Source organism: Psittacula echo (assembly GCF_963264785.1).
Source record: "Psittacula echo genome assembly, chromosome: 2".
In the NCBI taxonomy this organism is placed as follows: Eukaryota; Metazoa; Chordata; class Aves; order Psittaciformes; family Psittacidae; genus Psittacula; species Psittacula echo.
In genome coordinates this window covers 159,197,412-159,213,216 of record NC_137737.1, presented here as the reverse complement: position 1 = coordinate 159,213,216, position 15,805 = coordinate 159,197,412, and the positions used below count along the sequence as shown (strand labels likewise).

The 15,805-nt window shown below is 44.9% G+C and overlaps 1 protein-coding gene across 1 annotated transcript in view; it reads right to left on the bottom strand.

Moving 5' to 3' along the window:
• The window catches only part of ADGRB1 (adhesion G protein-coupled receptor B1), a gene marked incomplete at both ends in the record, with an annotated part of 205,421 nt that overhangs the window by 43,103 nt on the left and 146,513 nt on the right, over positions 1 to 15,805 (bottom strand). The window contains 2 exons of the mRNA XM_080610861.1: positions 7,752 to 7,821; positions 11,874 to 12,024. Coding sequence (XP_080466987.1) covers positions 7,752 to 7,821; positions 11,874 to 12,024 — 221 coding nt within the window. The remainder of the gene's footprint in view (positions 1 to 7,751; positions 7,822 to 11,873; positions 12,025 to 15,805) is intronic.

Here is a 15,805-nt window from a genome sequence, read left to right as displayed (position 1 = left end):
GATGATGCTCTTTGTCCTACACACTCAGCCAAAAGAGTAGTAACAGTGGAAATTGTCCCTTCCTCATTTGCTAATCACTATGCCTGCTGCAGGCTCAAGTCCAAGAGTACCGTATGTTTCTTTTCCTGGATTCCCTCTTTGAGCTTGCTGTCAACAAGCTTGTTCCTTCTCCCTCACATCATGTAAGCTGAGGGCTTCTCCTTTCTCCACTGACCATGTGTGCAATTTAGGCTCCTAAACTGCCCGGTGCCTACACAAACTGAGAGGGCTCTTCTGTCTGAAGTGCTGATGTCAGCCCTATTAGTGCCTGCCACAGAATCACTCTTGATGACAATTCTAGTCAAGAAAGATCCAACCAAAAGAGTCCATGATGACCTGATTCAATCAGTTTAATCAGATCCTGAGCTCCACTGACTGCCTTGGCCAGATCTTCACTATCCAAGTAAGAAGTGCATTTAACCCAGGGAGATCATAGAATCATAAAATCATAGAATGGTTTGTGTTGGAAGGCACCTTAAAGCTCACCCAGTTCCAACCCCCTGCCATGGGGAGACACACCTTCCACTGGAGCAGCTTGCTCCAAGCCCCTGTGTCCAACCTGGCCTTGAACACTGCCAGGGATGGGGCAGCCACAGCTTCTCTGGGTACCTTGTGCCAGTGCCTCAGCACCCTCACAGGGAAGAAGTTCTTAATCTCTAATCTAAATCTCCCTTCTTTCATTTTAAAGCCATGCCCCTCTTGTCCTGTCACTACAGGTCCTTGTCCTGGGCAGCCAACCCTGATGACCCAGCAGGGTGGTAGGACGCGATGGCCTCCAGAGATCCCTTCCACATCAACAAGTCTGTAACTACAACAGCCATGAACAGTTGCAGCAGCACAGGAGCTGAACTATCCATTTAGTGGGGAATCCAGCAGTTCAGAGCGTGGACACACAAAGTAGGTATTCATGGCAATAGAGGATGCAAATATACAGCTTGTCTGCAACCTCATGGAAAGTTTCCATGCTTTGACATTGCAGTACCCTGGAGAAAATGTGTGATGAAGTAATCCGATTTCAGCAGTGCACTTACCACAGGAGAAGAGCAGGCAACCACAATGGAGTGAGGACTTTCTCCAAGCTCCTAACCCAGCCAACTCTGCAGTAACTTAGTTACATGCCTGTGCTCTCAGCAGTATGGGTTCATTCTGCATCAGCAGCAAAACCAAGGCTGCCTTTCAGAGTCTCCCAGGAAACAAAGCCTTCCTGGAAACACTTTGATTTTGTTTTGTAGCTCTTCTGACTTGCAAAAAACATTATTTGTTGCCCCAAAACACAGAATATTTTGGGGAAAAAAGGAGTATGTAAAATTGAAAATGAAAAGCAGGACATTCTGGTTCTTATTCTGAGACCTGTATCTTGTTTATTCCTATATTAAACCTGTAATGTGTTAATTTAATCAATTCTGATTCCTTCCTGATAGCGTGTTGCTCCATCATAAACCACCTGAGCAGCTGTAATAAAAGGAGTAATCAGATGGGGATGGAGGGAATAAGAATGAAGCTTTGGAGGGCAGCAAGAACTGCAAGGAGAGGGCAGAGGGAAGCAGGAAGCCTCCCAAATCCCAGCCATTTCCCAGCCCTTTTTCTCCAAGGCTCCATCCTGATTTTGAGACCATTTTTCCCAGGGTCTATTCCAACTGAGAGATGAAGAAAGGAGCTGACTGTCCCGCGCTCCAATTAGTGATGAGGACTTGGTGCAATGAGGACTCTCTCTGATGTCAGATCACTGCAGCCCCTTCCTTCCCCTTTGAGCATCAGGCTTTCTGAAGGCGAATTCACACATCACCAGGCACTGGTCCTTATCCCTTTTGACTGCCTGACCTCTCTGCACCAGTGCTTAATTGAAGCATTTTCAAGGCTGTCAGAGGTTGTGGCTGACAGCAATGGAAGGGAAAGGGTCAAGTGATAGAAGAGAGGGGGAACCGACAGCAAACTCCAGCAATAATCTGGTGGAGATGCTTTTAGCATCTGTGCCTACAAGGCACACAAATATTTGCATTTCACTAAGAGGTTCCCCAGTACTTGCCAATGGATCTCAGCACAGATCTCTTAAAGGGAGATAGTGAATGGTTTAATAATGTTCAGCAGCTCCAGACTACTATTTCTAAGCAGTGCTTTCCCTATTGACAGCAGCTTGTATTCAACACAATAGAGCTCTTTGCAAAACATCTGATGCTTTTGTGAATCTGCCACAGCAAATATGAAAGATGGATGGGTTTTTTTCTCGGTTCTGCAAAGAGCTGACTTCATAGAATCACAGAATGGTTTGGGTTGGAAAAGACCTTAAGATCATCCAGTCCCAGCCCCCTCCCATGGGCAGGGACACCTCACACTAGACCATGTCAGCCAAGGCTCTGTCCAACCTGACCTTGAACACTGCCAGGAATGGAGCATTCACCACTTCTCTGGGCAACCTTTTCCAGGGCCTCACCACCCTCACAGTAAAGAACTTCTTCCTTATATTCAGCCTGAACTTCCCCTGTTTACACCCTGGACCTGTTGCTTGGTATGTGATTGAGGTCATGACTGGTGATTCTGAGCCAGGGAACCTTAAGATCATTCAACTCCAATCCACTGCCATGAGCAGGGACACTTCACACTAGACCATGTCACCCAAGGCTCTGTCCAACCTGGCCTTGAATACAGTAATGGAGCATTCACCACTTCTCTGGCAAACCCATTCCAGTGCCTCACCACCCTCACAGTAAAGAACTTCTTCCTTATATCTAACCTGAACTTCCCCTGTTTCAGTTTGAACCCATCACCCCTTGTCCTGTCACTACAGTCCCTGATGAAGAGTCCCTCCCCAGCATCCTTGTAGCTCCCTTCAGATACTGGGAGCTGCTCTGAGGTCTTCACACAGCTTCTCTTCTGCAGGCTGAACAGCACCAATGTTCCCAGCCTGTCTCCATAAGGGGGATGCTCCAGCCCCTGATCATCCTCATGGCCTCCTCTGGACTTGCTCCAACAGCTCCATGTCCTTCTTACGCTGAGGACACCAGCACAGTGCTCCAAGACTTCCACTGAGACTTTCTTGACTACATCATACAGCTCTGCCAGCAACAGATCTCACCTCCATCATGTACAAAACTAAGCAGCTCCAATGCAACAGACAAGATGTTTGTATAACTGAGACTACCACTGGGAATCAGGGCTGTCCCACCACTATTACTTTAGAGGTTAATATAGAAGCTGCTGAGGTACCTGTGGGTGACAGAAGCCCTGATGCAATGACACACAAAGACCCTGGAAATTTGCTGTGTCTTGGCACTGCTCTCACAAAACCTTTTGTAGGCTCTCTTGTGGGGGAGGATATGAATTCCCAGCTACCAGTAGCATAAACCCAATTATTCAGTTCAAGCTTTAAGAGGCAGCTTGTCAGGTTTTAGAGGTCCAGAGTCAGTCCTTTGAGTACAGGCTAAAAAGAGTTATTATTCAAGCAGTCAGCCTAATACAAGGAGGTGAACAGTGTCAGATCCTTTAGACCTCCATTATATCTAAGACTCTCTTTGAGACTGGAAGTACAGCCTGTACCCTACCCCAGCAACTCTCCAAACAACTGCAAAATCTCCTTTCAAAATAGTGTTAAGGTAAGAAAAAGGAGAAAGTTCCCTCTTGTCCTCCTCCCCTCATTGTAGATGGAGAGTTCAAAGCATTCCAGAAGAAGCGTACTGGGCAATAAGGACCTCTGGGCAAATGGCTGCTAGAAAAATCACAACTCAGAAAACAAGAGACACAGCCCAAATCCAGTAGGACATACACAGCTTTTAACTTGAATCTTTCTCTCTCTTCTCATCTTACAATCATAGAATCACAGAATGGTTTGGGTTGGAAAGGACCTTAAGATCATCCAGTTCCAACCCCCTGACATGGGCAGGGACACCTCACACTAGGACCATATCACCCAAGGCTCTGTCCAACGTGACCTTGAACACTGCCAGGGATGAAACATCCAAGACTGCTTCGGGCAATCTGTGCCAGTGCCTCACCACCCTCACAGTAAAGAATTTCTTCCTTAGATCCAATCTAAACTTCCCCTGTTTCATTTTGAACCCGTTACCCCTTGTCCTGTCACTACAGTCCCTGATGAAGAGTCCATCCCCAGCATCCTTGTAGGCCCTCTTCAGACACTGGAAGCTGCTCTGAGGTCTCCACGCAGCTTCTCTTCTCCAGGCTGAACAGCCCCAATGTTCTCAGCCCTTTTTCATACAGGAGGTGCTCCAGCCCCTGATCATCCTCGTGGCCTCATCTGGACTTACTCCAAAAGCTCCACGTCACCATTACCACTCAGTGGCCCAATCTGGCCAACCAAAGGGTAAATATTAAACATTATCTATATAACCTTCTCACATTATCTCTGATCTAGCTGTGTTACAGCTTGGAGACATGGCCAATTCTTTGACTGCAACCATGTCTTGATGAGACAGGCCTCCATACAGCTACCCAGTTGTGTTTTTTTCATTAAAGAACAGCTTCATCCCATGTACAAACAAAATGACGGGACAAAGTGGAGTGAGATGTTGCTTAGTGCTCAGGTAGACAATCGTATTGGAGGTTCCTCTCTTAACTTGCTCCGCTGCAGTTGGCCACCTTGGCGTACTCTTTAGATGAATAGTTTCAGTCATCGTGACATAGAGACAGGTTATTAATTTCACACCAGCTTTGTCCTGAGTCTGTAACACCAAGATTGTTGCTGCAATGCCTTCAACAGTTGCAGTTGTCCCTAGAATGCTCTCATGTGCCATAGATGGTTGTCAGAGTTATTGTCACTGTGACTGGGATGAGAAGAAGTTGATAGAATAGAATCACAGAATCATAGAATGGTTTGGGTTGGAAAGGACCTTAAGATCATCCAGTCCCAACCCCCTGCCATGGGCAGGGACACCTCACACTAGACCATGTCACCCAAGGCTCTGTCCAACCTGGCCTTGAACACTGCCAGGGATGGAGCAGTCACCACTTCCTTGGGCAACCCATTCCAGTGCCTCACCACCCTTACAGTAAAGAATTTCTTCCTTATATCCAATCTAAACTTCCACTGTTTAAGTTTTAATCCATTACCACTTGTCCCATCACTACAGTCCCTAATGAAAAGTCCCTCCCCAGCATCCTGATAGGCCCCCTATGTGGATGTTGAGTATCAGCTTCTGTGCTCAGCTAAATACCAGAGCCCTCCTTTGGCCTAATGCCCATCTCCACAAGAAAGCCAACAAGTGCTAATGCACTGCTCTTAAAACCAGAAATTGCATGGTTGGAGGAAGCTTTAAAACCACTTTGAAGTCCCTTGTGGTTTGTCAAGTCAGCTCTTGTCCCCTGGTTCACAGGGAGGGACGTGTTGTGGCTAATGTCTTTCCTTCCTTTTGCAAGATGGAAACATCATGCTTTGAAAGACAGACACTGGCCATTTGAAATGACCTATGCATGCCCGGTACTAACCAGAGACAAAGCTAAGATAGCTCCTGAATTCTGGCTCTGAGCTTTGCAACTACATCACACCTTGCTGTAATGGCCAGAAACCAACAGATGAGCTTCTATCCAGGTCTATATTGTGTTTATATGCCTTCAGCATTAGACAGTGTTAAATCTCAAGTTTTGGAGCTCAGCTCTGCAATTTCTGCTATGTGATGCTGACTTTGCTCTAAAGGAGAGGTAAAGCCAAGAGAACACATAAATGTAAGATAGCTTTTATGCCTTTTGAGCAGGAAAACAGGGAGAAGCATGTTCTTCTGTCTGTCAGAGCACCCTGCATAGCTTAATCCACATGAATATTTGTCAGGTATTAAATTGCTGGGACTCACCAGCTTTATCCCATACTGAGCTGCAGCATGGAGTGGAAACCAAAGGAGGACCAAACTGGAATTGCCAAGGTACAAAGGCTAGTATGGTGATGAGCACCCTGAAAGCAGAGCTAGTAAATGGTGTCACTGAGCTGCAGCTCCTGCTGAGAGCACAGGATTCCCTGCCATCCCCTTGGGAAGCCAGCCAGCCTGATGGGCAGGGAGGCCAGCAGCATCCAGCCCTTGGATGCATGGAGCGACAGAGTCTTTAGGGCTGAAAGGAGTCAGAGGATTAGCAGCAAAAGGAAGAGAGCTGCAGTGGTTAACCATCCCCTGGGAACGATGGGAAGTCAGTGCAGCCTGCTGGCCGCCTCACTTGTGTGTCAATCCGAGAGCAAAGCAGGAGACCAGCAGGTTTTGTCACGCATTGACACCCTTTTGGATGCAGCTTGGGAGGGCATTGCTCTGGGTTGGGGAGATGTTGGCACTCAGTGGTCCAGGGCAGTGAAATGGGGTGTGCTTTCCTGCACGTTCCTCCCTTCTCTGCCCACATTCTTTTGTGTGGTCAATGTTGACCACAAAACTCTGGGATGGCCCTGAAATATTAATGGGGAAGGAGCTATAGAGCTTTTTGCAGCAATTCCCACCAGTCTGCAAATAGGAAATGAAGCAGAAATACTTAGGACCTTCCTCCCATTCCCCTGATGCTTGTTCATTATGAATTGTTCTCATGGACTTGCATGAAATGCCAGAACCAGCAGACCCACAGGAAAGCTAAAGGGAATTTGGGATCTCAGCAGCACTTCTGAGAACCAGGCCATGCATTCCTCTTCTGAGTCATACAACAAGCACCAGATCCCTCTCCACGAGGGCACCCTGAGCTGGGGCAAGCAAGTCAGGACAGGTACATTCAATGCATCCTGATGCCAGGACACACATTTGACGAGCCCACCTTCCCGAGCACTCTGTATCATGCAGTGATTTAGACTGCAGTAATCCAGACTGCAAAGCAGAGAATACCGCTGTTCTGGTTTAATACTCCCCTGCAATCAAAATGCAAACCCTGGACCATTTGGTTGTGGGTGTGCAGAACGTGGTTGGAACGGAGAAAGAGCAGGGATTACACATGCCATTTTCTCAGTGGACTTCTCGAACCCTCATCTGTTGCTGGTCACTTTTCTGTCTTAAACGCTGTACATGCAGGCCTGATTCATGGCTACATAAAATATTATCCATTGGCTGCCACTATGCATATAATTTCTAAGCTATCTTTTCCACAACATAGTGAAAAAATAACACTTTTTCTGTTGTACTTATGCTCAGTTCTGAGTAATTCCAGCTTTCCCTTAATGTATTTTTCACCTCTGCACAGTCTTCCTCTGGCACTTCCACCCCTCATTACTTCCCCTATTACATGCAAATAAAAGTTTCCCAAAGGCAAACCCTGTGGAATTCAGAAAACAGGCTTATTCAGATTGTTTTCCAAGCCTTGGTTTGAAAACCTCGTGCTTGTTCTGGTGCCTAAACCAGAGCTGAGCTATTTTGAAAACCTGGGACCAATCAAGCAAAGCATTAAATAGATAAACACCAAAGCTATTTTTAACTTTGAAACATCTGAAACTTTAAAAATACCACATTTTCCTCTAAATATATATATATTTAAATAAATCTCTAAGTACGATGCAGTTAGATCGAAGTGCTGTCGTGGATGCAGCGGCTGAATCTAACTAGTCCCTATGAACTGGTGTTTAAAGGAATACACAATCCAGCTTGGCCACGGCTTGAAGAGGCGGGGAAGGAGGATGGCTCCTTCCTCTCTCATCATCTTACACCAGAATTTAACTCCTACCCTGGATCTTGGGAGTCAGGGACTGGATTATAACAAAAAGGATTGAGGGTGATGCAGGGAGGAAAAGGAAGAATTCCTTTACTCACTAGTTCACGGTGCCATATCCCTTGGCTTTAGTAAATCCCACAGAAATGGCAACGACCAAGGCAGGGAGCCCTACAGGAATGAAACAAGATAAAATTGGTCATTTAAGCATATGTGCAGCTCTTCTCCCACTCAACAGCGTAATACACCCCATTCTTCCCAGTGCTGTTCCAGCATCACCTGCCCCAGTCTGGGTCTTTGACAGAGACTGAATTCAGGACCTTCAGAGCCAAAAGCATGAACCCTTGTTACCTCTGCTAATGAAGTAAATGCCGTCAGCTGTAATCAGCTCATATCCTGCTGTGGTCTCAGCAGTTGTGTGAGGACTCACAGTACATGTGGATGCATAAAATAGATTTAATTTAGTCTTAGGTACAAAGGCTGGCCAGGAATATATAAAGATGTCTCTTGAAGATGGAATGTTCAGCCATGATTCAACTCAAAGAAGCTAGCAAGGAGACTAAGGGCAATGTTCACTCTTAACATACTGTACGATGAACGAGCCAGGTTCAAATCTCACCCCAAATGAAACAAAGAAAGAAATGGAAATTGAGCTTCCCCTATCCCAAAGAGGTCCCCTAAGTTTTGGTCCCTAATCTATAGTAGAGCAGGTCCATCTGAACAGCAATGGAACAGAGCATCAGAACATCAGGTCTTACTAAAAACCAGGATGCTTCTTGTCTTGCCAGAGACCTGCTTCCTTTTTGTGCCCAAAAGAGGAATAAACTAAGAGAAAACAGCTGTCCTCAAGTAGACACACTTCATTCTAAGTGTCGCAAAGGATGAGCAAGTTGGTCTGTGGCTGGAATGCCACAATGTACATAGTATAATTTATCTTTTCAGAGCATCATGAGGTAATGGTGCCAGCACAGGATGTTATCTCAGGTGCATAAAGGGGTGAAGCTATTATCCTGCTAGAAGCTCCCATAACTTTAGAATAAGGAGCATGAACAAAACCTGCTGGTTATTGGCCTAAAACTCATTAAAAGGTTGTGAAATCACTGTGTCCTAGAATGACTGGGCACAATCACCACTAGCAAAAGACACTATATCTTGCTAATAGTCTTCTGATCCTTCTTATCCTTGCCATGATAAACTGCTCAGGATCTACTGAGGAGATTGGGTACTTTTCTGGTTCACTAACTCCAGCCCAGCTTTCCCCTTTCCCTATAGAAATGCCTGGATATCAGCTAGTAACATCTGGTTGTTCATCTATGGAGGCCTCCATGTGGCTTTTTATAGCCCTGCTCCATGTGACATGATGAATTAAGCTGTCTCAATGTTAAAGACGGGCAAATCCCATTAAGAATTAGCAGGATCAGTAGCCAGCTAGGATTAGTGCTTCTTGACAAGCCCCTAATGCTTGTGCCGTAGAGGTCATGGCAGGTGGCTGCAGAAGACACTGTAGATCGAAGCGATATGCAGACACAGCACCTAAACAACAACCCTGCTGGTAAGGTGGTCACTCAGCAATACAAATCATCACCAAATTGATTAATAGTGAGGGTCTGCAGCCAGCTGGGAGGTAGAAGCCAAGTTGGCTAGAACACACAGCATTTGGGAGTTATCATAAAGGGAAGCGTTTTTCCTCCCACATGAGATTTCCAAGTACAGCTCGTGCTTGATGAGTCCAAAACCAAGAGGCAGCGGCTTTAAAAGATGTCTCTTTTTTCTTTCTTTCTTTTTTTCTTCTTCCTCCTTTTTTCCTCCTCTTGCTAACCCTCCTTCACACCTCATCTGGGTATATCCTGGGCGCTGTATTCACTGTGATGCCATCAATATGGCATCCCATTGCAAGCACACCAAGGAACCACATGTGAAAGGACTTTTTTCAGGAGTAGAGCTTGATGCAAGAGGCCCTGTGAAAGAGGAAAAGTTGGCAAAGACTCCACCAAAAATAGCAACTTGTTCTTTGCGAAGTGCTTCTCTTAGACGTGATAATTATGCAGAAACAGAGACTCAGGCTGTGAACTCATCAGCTTACAGGGACTGGCAAAGGACCAAGCCTGGGTAGAAGCCCCAGCTTTTGCTGAAAATGGAGCTGTACAAGCAGCATTAACTGAAGGTGGTAGCTATGCCATGGTAGCTAAGCCAGAGAGCATCATAATGAGGGGTGCTGTATTCCTCTGCCTTGGGAGACCTGTTAATGGTCAAATCACAGTTAGATGTGATTAGATTGGGAAAAGAATAATAACTTTCAGTCTGGTTTTTGATTATTTGAAAGAAAGTTATTCCTAACTGGTCTGTTCCTTACACTGTGGGTGGTTTGTATTAGCCTTCTAGGTAGTCACTCATATAGTCATGAGCAAGGTTTTGGGGGCTTTCTGCACAAAGTGGATTGTACATTCACAATTCCAAATAAGCATACTAGAAACCTGTTTCGAAGAGTTTTGCTGTGAATCTTACATTCACAACTCCAAATAAATATGTTAGAAACCCGTTTCAAAGAGTTTTATATTGCCAGGTCAGAGAAGAAATAAACTGCGTGTTCCTCATGTCCAATAAGTACCAGGAACCATAAGTGTTATCAACTGAAGACCCACTCAGAGCCTGAGTTTCTGTGGAAACCGTGGTTGTAAAAAGACTGACAAAATTATGTCTTCTTTACTGGGGCTAAATATGATGAATGAATTGTTTCTAAGGAACACTTTGTCTGTCTGTTCTAAATAATAATATGAAAAAAAAAGAAAATCTAATTGCTGAAATCTCTTTTCTGGAAAGGCAAAGTCGCATACCCAAGAGGAGAACAAAAAAACAGGGAACAAACCTCACTGCTGATGAAAACCATTGTGGCTTCAATGAGCTACAGCTGACAGCAGCTGAGAACTTGGCAAAGATGGCTCGAACAAGGGCTTAGAGAAATGCCAATACACAAAAGGGGGAAAAGGGGGAGAATCATCCTATGACAAAATGAATTGTGTTAATTATTTCAGATTATGCTCTTTAAAACATCTTTTTGGCCTCTTTCCTCTGAGAAGTGCCATTATTCCGAACTCTACAACAAGATGCTAAATATCAGAAATTCCCTTGCTGCCTCCATAGGCAAGAGTGCTCTTTATTTCTTGTCCTAACCTATTTCAAATGGTTATTATGCATCATTTATCAGCCAGCGCATCCTAGCTCAGAGATGACTACATTTTACTAGCAGTGAAAATTATGCTTCTACACATGTAGAGCGTTGGGGTGGTTTTAATCTGTACAGACTACAAATGTGAATGCTGCTCATCCAAAATTCCCTTGGCTAACACACCCATCTGTCCCAGCAATTCCAAACTAGGAAAAAAACCTTTTTATTACCTAGAAAAGCTATTAGTCTGCATTCAATATCCCTGATGTTCCTTGAGTTGCAGTTTGTGTATAATCACATTCATGGACACACGCATACTTTGCATGTACGTAGCTGTGCTCCTGCTACACACAAACAATATATTTCAACAAGACAATTTGTTTTCTGGCTATAAGCAAAAGCTAAGAGTGCAAACTTAAAGGGATGCAGGTGCTGGAAGGAGGACGGCTCTTGATGTGCCAGAATAAATCACATCAGGGCTCTTCATAAGCATCAGAAATACTTTGCCTGGGGTGAAGTGACAGACTTCAGTAGTAAAACCAGACACTAATACAGCTCAGATGCACAACGCTTTCTCTCTCCCTTTCTCCTTTTCATCTGCTTGCTTTTGAGCAACTTTTTGTTCAGTTCCTTCTTTCAAACACATGCTTGTTATTGCTTTGAAAGGCCAGGTTATGGGTTTGTGTTTGTTTTCGACTACAGAATGCATCATTTAAGGGTAATAAATTAAACATATGGAAAAGGGAGAAAAATTAGCTACAAGCATCTGCACCAGTCTCGGTTTATTTGTCTATGAAAGGCCCTGCTGCCATGGAGACAGGATTTCAGAACTTGCTTAACTCTGGGTTGCACATAGAAGGAGACAGAGAAAGCAAGAAAGAGACCCAAACACAGGAGAAACCACCCCAGCACTCCCTTTGGAAACTCAGCCACTCTTGACTCATCTCTTTTGTGTGACAGGACTTAATACTCTTGCTTATGCTATCTTTAACCATTTCAGCCCTGCTTGACACCCCTGAAAGCATTGAAAGCTTCTTCTCAGACCCAGCATCCTCACCCCATCCAAGACACAAGAAGCGCTTGCGGATGATGCGGTTCCGTAACCGGCCTGTCACGGCCATGTAGGACTGCCAAGCCTCGGTCAGCACCCAGCAGAAAGAGGAGAGGAAGAAGAAGTGCAAGAAAGCCGCCACCAGTGTGCATATCACCTGGAGAGAGGAGGAAAGGAGGACACGTGAGAGGAGCAGCAGGCGGAGAAAGCAGCGGGCAGGAAAGCAGAAGGTGCAGGGAGGTGCTTCCAAACCAGGCTCTGGAAGGCAAAGTCATGAAGATCAAGACACAAAAAGACATTTTAGGAAGAGGCAGCCTCCCCCACGAGGTCTGACCTAGGAAAGGACTAAAGTGTTTGCTTCACATTTAAGTACTGCTTGGAAATTGGCTGCATGAGCTCTATGATAAACCCAGGTTTAACACCTCTCCTGAAGTCTGATCCTGCATCCCACCCTGGTGCTCTCTTGGCTTCAACAACATATATTTATTCTCCAAATGATCAAATCCATTGCCACAAACCTTTCGGGAAGTTGGAGCAGTTACTAAGTCGTGCACCAATCTCAGCTCAAAAGGTTTCCAAAGCACCATGCTGTTGGCAGCTGAGCCATAAAATGAAATCAGAGGAGGGCAATTTAGATGGTGTCCCTGACAGAGAAGGATTGTTATGGGAAAGAGTTAAGCTGCGAGAGCCTGGTGAAAGCACGGCTGCCAGGGGCCGGTAAGGACCGCAAACATGAGCAGTGCATAGTTGTACAAGGGTATATAACTACTAACAGAAAGGGAAAAAAAGGAAAGGGAAAAACCCCCTACATTAGAAAGAATTTCATCATGGTGAGCTCTACAACTCATTGGGAAATCTCTCAAGGGAAGTGCAGGGAGCTTAAGCCATTTAAAATTAAAGTGGGGAAAGTACTAGCAAATGCATTATGAAGAACAATCCTGTAGTGCCAGGGAGATGGACTGGAAAGCTGACAAGCTCGCCTTTGTTTTTAACTCAGCAAGGCCAAATCTTTCACTGGTGCAAATTGGTGCCGCTCTGTTTAACTCTGCCGGTTTTCTACCATCTGCGTGTTGGAAACCATGAATCAATGTACACAATGATGGAAAGAAACTCCAAGTGGCTCCCAAGGAGAACGGAGAGCAAATAAGACTTTAAAAGTGACTCTGGATGGGAAACAAAATGGTTTAAGGCATTCAGGCCAAGGAGGTGGGGGGGTTTAGTGAAGAATTTCTCTGCTTTGAGTTCTATCAGGAAACATGGACTTTGGGTTTATGGTCAGTGAACCTTCCTCTTTTTTCATCCACCAGCATCTTTTAACAGTGAGCTCTCATGCATGGAGTGTCTTTTATCATGATTTTATTGGATTGCTCTCAATTCATACACTGGCAGAAAACGATGTTATCAGAGGCTGTGAATAAAAGGAAGACCGTGTGTCCTTTGAGACAGGAACTGTCTTTTTTTGTTCCGTATTTGTATTTGACACCAAAACCCTTGGTATTTTGCTTATAAATGGATTCTGGATAAGAGTTCAGCACAAATAACACAGCTCAATATGATAATTTCCATTTTTACATGTGAAAAGGTGTTTGCTATTCGTGAGCTTACAGCCCTACATAAAACAGTTCACACAGGATGCTTTCTGGAATGTATTTTAGGAGACTGCTATTTTAGAATATCAGATAAAACACTGTTCATTTTACCGTTCTGATTTTGTTCTGCCCAGTTTGTCAGCAGTTTGTAAAGAGGAGAAAAAACCCTTTGCTTTCTAATTTTGCACCAGAGAGATACATTTTCTGGCTATTTTAGTCTCAATTGGGTAGTTTTGATAGGCAAGGAGAAGAGGAGCACAACAGACATGTGCACATCTCAGCTGGGCCAGTATAAACCCATTTCCTGAAACCAGGCTGTGAACTTGGCCAGATGATGGGCAAGCACATATTTGCTTCTGCTATCTCTGCTTCGGGTTTTTCCTGCCTTGTAAGGATAAAAAACCCAACTCCATGAAGGCCAAGCACTGGGATATGATGTCCCAAGCTGCTGCTAAAAGATTGAGCAGAGCTTGTCAGCCTGTCAAGGCCATTAGCCCTTGTTTTCCTTTAAGAGGAGAAATCCGTTTCCTTGCAGCACGTAGCCATGCCTTTGAGATATGGCCAGTTCGTGCAGCATTCATTTCTTTTGCATCATGTTGTTGCTGACTGTAAGTTTTTAGCCTTTTCCCAGGCCTTTCATCTTCAAAAAGCTTAGTAAATCCCGGCATGGAATCTTGCCTTTGAGGTTACACGGATGAAAATTGAGGGAGAATTTGGCATTTCCAGGGCAACGAATATCATAGAAATTCTCCCCTATTAACTGTAATTATAAATCAATCACAAACATCTTAATATGTTCCATTATCAATAATTGAATGTGAATAAAATCCTCATTTACACTCTTTGGTCTCTTTTCTGTATAGTTTTCTTTCTCTGTTCCCTGCTAGAGACTGTTTACTAGATGGCTGAGAGGAAATCCAAGAATAACCTTTCTATTTATGGTGTTTCATGCATATGTATGTGCAAAGAGCTAATCTGCATCATGCAATCTCAGCCGGGAGCTTTGAATCCCCACTGACGGTGAACACCCAGAATCATGTAAGAAAAAGCACGAGGGAGGACCTGGGCTCACAACCGTGCTCTGAAGGAGGTGGGAGAGCATGAAGATATCTGCCTCTTGTCCTGGGGTGAAGCAGAATAACCAAAGAGGGGGTCCAGCAATGCTTTGCCATGTTGAGCATCCCTCTGTATGTCTTCCTATGGAAAGAAGCTCATAGCACACACTTGGGGTTGGAGACAACACACCCTGGTAATCAAGGGTTTAGCTTATTCTTTCTCCACTTCTTTCCAACCATGTTTGCCATGAAAGACAGATCTGCTTTGCAAAGTTAGCTTCTGAAGGGCATGTTTAATAGAAGCATGGCTGTCTGGCTGCATGTCTCTGCACTTCTCTCTACACATACGACTCAAGCAGCTGTAAAATTTTTCCTAAAACAACGTACCCTTAACCTGAAGGGCCCTCCATAGAAATGAATCCCTGTGATTCATTAAACCTTAGGGCTTCTCTGCAGAAACACTTCCAGAAGTGACAACATGTTCTGGCTGCCAAAGCAGAGGCTGGAAAAAATTGGCTGGTCACTGGTTACTGTTAATTAAAACCTACATTTTGACTTCTGAGTGAGATTTTGGCAGCAGGAATAGTGAAGGACACTTCTTGCTTCATTTTTCTACTTAGTGGAGTTAGGAAGGTTGGAGCACTTGGGGAGATGGGAAAATGTACAACAGGAAAATATTGGTCATAGAATCATAGAATCATAGAATGGTTTGGGTTGGAAAGGACCTTAAGGTCATCCAGTTCCAGCACCCCTGCCATAGACAGGGACACCTCACAGTAGACCATATCACCCAAGGCTCTGTCCAACCTGGCCTTGAACACTGCCAGGGATGGGGCATTTACCACTTCTCTGGGCATCCTGCGCCAGTGCCTCAGCACCTTCACAGTAAAGAACTTCTTCCTTATCTCCAACCTGAACTTCCCTTGTTTCGGTTTGCACCCATCATCCCTTGTCCTATCGCTACTGATGGAGAGTCCCTCTGCAGCGTTAATGATAAGCAGTGATTTGTTATGCCAGATACTAACGAGGAAACTGAAAGTGCTTTGGCTGGAGGAAAGTCATACAGGCAGCACACGCCTCTCCAGCTGGGTCTGTAATGTGGGAAGGCATGTACATGCAACTGCTTCATGTGGCTTGACAATCCATGCTATGCCTCTACTACTGAAGTTACACCGATCTGCAGCCAGGCCCTTACTGTCCCCAGCTCTGCAGCATGTACAATGCATCTGGCAATGCTTCCTACCCCAAAAATGTGGGTTTTGTAGCCGTGTGCATTAACATCTGCCAAGTGCTT